Source organism: Lathyrus oleraceus, chromosome 2, assembly GCF_024323335.1.
Source record: "Lathyrus oleraceus cultivar Zhongwan6 chromosome 2, CAAS_Psat_ZW6_1.0, whole genome shotgun sequence".
In the NCBI taxonomy this organism is placed as follows: Eukaryota; Viridiplantae; Streptophyta; class Magnoliopsida; order Fabales; family Fabaceae; genus Lathyrus; species Lathyrus oleraceus.
The window spans coordinates 455,400,693-455,406,766 of record NC_066580.1 but is presented as its reverse complement, the minus strand read 5'-3'; the positions used below and the strand labels follow the sequence as shown (position 1 = coordinate 455,406,766).

Here is a 6,074-nt window from a genome sequence, read left to right as displayed (position 1 = left end):
TCCGCAATGGAATTTCAGAACACTGATTTCAGTCATCCACATTGGCTTCCGACAGTTGGGCGAACGTCGTATGAAGGTGAGGAAAGTAGAGTATCATTGTCCATACATAATGTTGACTGATGCAAGCCCCGATGGTACGTACATGTATTACATGAATCGTATAGAAAATGATGAAGATGTTCAGTGTATGTTTTCGTCACATAGTGGTGAAGTTAATAGAGGCGTTGAAGGTCCACTTGTGTTGGTTGTTGTTGTTGATTAGTTTTTTAATTACCACTTGTGTTGGTTGTTGTTGTTAACATGGTTGTTGTTGTGGTCGTACTTTGTAACCAGAAGCCTTTGATTATCAAATGTATTTCATAATTGTTTGTTTCCAAAAGACATTAGAAATACACAATGGTTTATATATAGAACGTGCATAGTAGTTAATAATTAAAAAAAAAAAATCATCTGGACGCATAATTAAAATAACAACATAATCATCTGGATGGTTGCTGGGACGGTCCTGCAACATTAGGACATTTCCTACGCATGTGTCCTATTTCACGGCAAATTCCACACCTTCTTTTTTCCTTCTCAACGTCGTCCATCTCGGTTCTAATCATGGTGCTGTTTGAGCGCCCTTTCTTCCTCCTTCTCATAGAGTCGTCGTGGCAAAGAGTAAATCCTTCATATTGTGGCCAATTCTCCTCATGGGGAAGACCTAGGAAACTCTCCTTATAGACCTTGAACACGTTAAGAATTTTGAAGACGTCTGGAATGTGAATGGAGTAGTCCTGGCGTATGCTCAAACATGTTACGATTACATGGGAGCAAGGTAAGTGAAATGCCTGAAATTTCCCACAATGACTGTGTTGTTTCCTCAGATCAACGCTGAATGTTCCGGTTGGTCGGTCGTCATTATGATTAATCTTCTCTTGGACCATGAAATAAAATCTCTCGCGATCGAACTGCATGACGTTATGCGTGTTAGCTTTGATGACTTCCTCAGCCATCCCCTTGTTGCAGTTATCAATGAAAACCTGCCCAGAGGCTAACATTTTTGTCCATTGATGGCCTCTTCTACCAAATAGTGATCCTAATCGATAGTACATAGATTTGGCCAATGCAGTGATTGGAAGGTTTCGGGTTTCTTTTAGCACCGAGTTCATTGCTTCTGCTAGGTTATTTGTCATGTGACCCCAGCATTGCCCTCTGTCAAATGCCCTTGCCCACTTCTCCCGAGGGATGTTGTCTATCCATGGTAAAGCGTCGTTGTTTGTTCTTCGGATTTCCCCCTGATAGTAGTTAAATTTCGCCTCTGTTAACGCATAACCCATGTTAACAACTATTTTGCGTAGATTCTTGTCTTTAATCTCGCGCATGAAGTTTTGCGCGATGTGTCTAATGCAATAGACGTGTGATGATGGAGGATACTGCCATCCATTTTCCGGATTGTTATATGCACTCTTTATCGATTCATGCCTGTCTGATATTAGACACAGATTTGCTTGGGGAGTAACGTGTATTCTTAAATTCTTAAGAAAGAAACTCCAAGCTTCCTTTGTCTTACTTTCAACCAATGCGAACGCTATCGGAAATATGTTCTCGTTCCCATCCTATGCCACAACCATCAACAAAGTCCCTCTGTACTTGCCATACAACCATGTTCCATCGACCTGCACAATAGGTTTACAATACGCGAAACCACGTATACATGGTCGAAATGCCCAAAACAGACGATGAAATATCCTTTGGTCACCCAAGTGTGAACCATCATTTAAAATCACAGGTAAGGATTGCAATTCCATAATGGTACCTGGTAGATATGTTTTCATTACCAGTATCCACTACGGCAGATCACTGTAAGATGTCTCCCAATTTCCATACAGCGACTCAATTGCCTTACACTTTGCAATCCATGCCTTTTTGTAGGATATGATATACCTGTATTTCTCAGCAACATGAGCGATGATAACCTTCACCTTAAGAGAAGCGTCCCGATTCACAAGCTCCATTATGCTCTTACTAATCATTTTTGAACTGAGTTTTGTATGGTCTTGTGACATGGAAGTGGTTGTGCACGTATGAGGCCCACCAGACTTACCAACTCTCCACCTTGAGTTGCCCTTACGCAAAGAGACCATGCATTTGAAATTGCATGTTGAATTTCTACATTTGATGATAAAACGTACATTGTCCGATTTAACCACAGAAAAATCTAGACTACATTTTATATGCCATCGTTGCAACGCCAGAACACATTCTTCCTTATTTTCATACTCGATGCCCTCCTCTATTTCGTCAGCATTATGAGTTTGTATGAAACTTCCGAAAATGGAGATTGGTTCAGCATCATCCAAGCTTATGTTTTGCATGTGCACAGGTGGGTTGTACAAACTAATTGGTTGCGCTCTTAGTGCAACGGTCGGTGTGTCGAAGATGTATTCATTGCCATCGTCATCGCTAACACCAAATAGATCTTCAAATCGAACCTCCTCAAGATCATCCTCACTATTATCGCCTACCTCTTCATTTGGTATGAAAGGTTCCTTATTTTGAGTCGGTTCTTCGTCAATGGCTTGACTCATTCCGTACTCGTGTGACTGTACAGATTGCGTTGGATAACAAAGATTTTCATTGTGAGTCGGTTGTTCTTCAAGATTTTCATTGTGACTCGGTTGTTCTTCAAGATTTTCTACTAGACGAACATATATCTCAATGGTGGGTAATTGAGATAATGCTATATGACACTGAAACATCGACTTGACATCTTCGTGAGTCTCAATGGGTGTCATTATGTAAAAGGTGGTATTATCATCTACATTAATTAATAGATGACGATAAATGATGTTTTCAACATAACTTTGTAACTTTTTTTCAATACGGTCTTTTAAATGATGGAAGTCGGAGTTGATGTGGATTTTGAACATATGCAAATTCGTATTGCAAAATGAGAATCCCTCATTTGCATATGTGAAAAGGGACCCTTCGGAATGGATAGACGCAATTAAATTTCTTTGAGCCATGAATGTGGAATATTTGATTTGATGAAGGAGATATGATTGTATAATATTTGATTTGATGAAAATAAGTAAAGATATAAATGTAGTAGATTTGGTTTGATGAGAATGAATGAAGATATGAATAATATTTGGTTTGAGGAAGGAGATATGAATGTAGAATATTTGGTTTGATGAAAATAAGTAAAGAGATAAATGTAGTAGATTTGGTTTGATGAGAATGAATGAAGATATTAATGCAATTTATAGTCAACAAAACATAATCCTAGTAAACCAAACCCTGAAGAAATACTCACATGCAGCTCGTCCTTCAATTGGAAGAGAGAGAAAACGTAAAAACCCTAGATGAATAAGCTCGCCCATTCATTGGACGAGTCATAACCCTAGAAGAACACGCTCGCCCATTCATTGGACGAGGCAACACGTCACATGGCTAAGCTCGTCATTCCATTGGACGAGGCAACACAATACAAGGGTTAACTCGGCCATCAAAGTGACGAGTCTGCACGCATGATTTTTTGCAGTGTAATTTCCAATCAACATGGGAATCGTTGTTGCAGGGATTCCTTGCAAAATATTTTTGCATGCATTCCCTTACTAGTCCAATCACCCTGAACAATTCTAACCTATATATTTAATATTTTTTACCACTATAAATAAATCTTTCCTCTACAATTATTTCTCATCATCTTCCTTCAATTTCTATTTCACAAATACTTACTCTCTTCAAATATTTACTCTCTACAAATATTCACTATCTTCTATTCCGAAATGTCTTTGTTGTGGATGGGCGAATCACACCGTGGGACAGCGGCAAACATTGTCGAATACGTAAGTCTCTTTCAAATCTATTTCACAAATTCAATATGTAAATATCACATCAAATATTTATTACCATTTTTATTTGAATTTCAGGAAGACTGTAGGTTCCGGGTCCATTCGCATACATTCAACCAAGTGCGGTTATAATACCGTATTTGGAACTAGCCGGTTTTGCAAATGTGGCCAAGATTGCAAGTTTAAAAGTAGATTCTAAATTAATTGTTGCATTGTTAGAGAGATGGAGACCCGAGACACATACCTTTCATTTACCAACGGGTGAATATACTATCACACTAGAGGATGTGAGTATGTTACTTGGTCTCCGAATGTAAAGCTGTTAATGGCCTAACAAACGTAACCAATGATGTTTACATGGAGAATTTGGGCATCGAACCAACAGTTTCAGATAAAAATGGGGCTTCTGTCAAAATTGTTTGGTTAGAAGCCGTATTAACACAACTAAAAAATAACCCTAACCCGACCGAGGCGGAAAATATTCTTCATTCAAAAATTTATATTTTACTTTTAATTGCTACTTTTTTAATACCAGATAAGATTCACAATTTATTGCATTCTTCTTGGTTACCTTTAGTAGGAGACCTAGAAAAATGTAACACATACAGTTGGGGTTCTGCTTGTCTGGCGACACTATATAGACATATGTGTAAGGCAACCCATAAAGGAGTCAAGAGCATATGAGGATGTGTTGTATTACTAACTGTATGGGCATTCACACGCATACCCTTGTTAGCCCCGGTTAGTAACGAGGTTCCATCACATCCTTATGCATTAAGGTAACGATTTTCATTTAAATGCAATTTATGTTTCTCAAAATTATTTATACGTCGCTTAAAGGTATTTTTTTTAATATGCACGATGGTGCAAACGAGGTATGAATTACAGAAATAATTTTCGTCATCATCTACGAGGGTACCGTGTTCCAATAGAACACATGGAAGAAAACGATCTAAGAATGATTAATTATAATATTCAACTTATTTAAATTTATTTTATACATTCTAATAGTTATATTTCTTTTAACAGTTTATTTGGAGGCCGTACATACAATATTCAGTGCCTGATTATAGTGACAGCCGAGTTTGGAGTGCAACAACATATATGGTATGTTTCTTTACCGTTGAGATGCATCAGACGGATCGAGTCAAACTCCAATTTGGATTTGAACAACAAATACCGTCTCAGCCAAGATGTCTAAGTGAACACCATAACATGACTATGGTCCAAGCTTGGGACACACATTGACAAGATTTAAATAAAGAAGAAGAGTTAAAAGAATGGAAAAGAAGAAGGCATTTGGTGTTACAAGGAAACTCCGTAATTGGTGAGTCTAAGTCGGATAGAGAATACATGAATTGGTTTTTATCAATTCCTTTTATGCACGTTGCTCCAACACAATTTTTGAATGACCCCCGTCAACGTGTAGCTTCTTCAACCCAACAAACAACATCACCCCCACATCAAGACATTCCCCCCACATACACATCCATATTTGGGGCCCAACCATCATCCTCAGCTCAACAAACTTACCAACACACCCAGACCACACAACAAAACACAATTTATTCTACCTCAACCCAACACCATAATCCCCACACTCCATTCCCTCAAACAAACTATTATTATAACCAACAATATCAACAACAAACCAACCTACGCCCACCCATACAATACACTCCAATTCCTTAGCCCAACTTTGAATACTCAAACCCTCATTCTCAACCCCAAACATCTACCACCACATTCACACAACCCACTCATACATTCAACCCTGATGATGTCTACTATCCTCCTATCCAACACACCCAACCCAACACCTACACACAACTCCCACATTCAATACCCAACTTTGACCTCACTGATGACCATCTAATGAATATCCCTTCTTTTTGCATTCAAGATCTCGACAGTATGGATATGCCTCCAAACACATCACAACAACATCAAAGTCAACAACAACATCAACAACAAGACGCCCATGATGAATTGTCTTCCGACTCATCTCTGTCTCCCGCAAGACAAAGACAAGAAGACTTGGGCAAGGGAAAACGCAAAAAAGTTGGCACAAGATGTGGAACAGGCGGTCACTATAAATAAAATGTATTTCTTTCATTATATCAATAAAATAATTCTTAATCATTACAATTCATTATATGCCTCATTATAATATTTATAGTTGTATAATAAGTATTTAAAAAAATAAATCATTTCTATTATTAATATTTTAAAAAA

The 6,074-nt window shown here is 38.0% G+C and overlaps 2 protein-coding genes across 2 annotated transcripts; both read right to left on the bottom strand.

Annotated features, from left to right (window-relative positions):
* Window positions 1-479: 479 nt before the first annotated feature.
* Window positions 480-1,647, bottom strand: LOC127123700 (uncharacterized). The gene is made up of 2 exons (XM_051053903.1): window positions 1,560-1,647; window positions 480-1,468 (listed from the first exon to the last, which is right to left on the bottom strand). Exons 1-2 carry the CDS (start codon window positions 1,645-1,647, stop codon window positions 480-482), a joined length of 1,077 nt encoding a protein of 358 aa, XP_050909860.1.
* A 182-nt stretch (window positions 1,648-1,829) lies between these two features.
* Window positions 1,830-2,777, bottom strand: LOC127123699 (uncharacterized). The gene has a single exon (XM_051053902.1). The coding sequence runs from the start codon at window positions 2,775-2,777 to the stop codon at window positions 1,830-1,832; it is 948 nt and encodes a 315-aa protein (XP_050909859.1).
* Window positions 2,778-6,074: the final 3,297 nt, after the last annotated feature.

Excerpts from the sequence above, each read along its gene's own strand:
- LOC127123700 (XM_051053903.1), bottom strand. The coding sequence starts at position 1,647 with ATGGTTGTATGGCAAGTACAGAGGGACTTTGTTGATGGTTGTGGCATA. Across the intron at positions 1,469-1,559 it reads TTCCGATAGCGTTCGCATTG|ACAGGCATGAATCGATAAAG; the intron begins GTTGAAAGTAAG and ends GTCTAATATCAG.
- LOC127123699 (XM_051053902.1), bottom strand. The coding sequence starts at position 2,777 with ATGACACCCATTGAGACTCACGAAGATGTCAAGTCGATGTTTCAGTGT.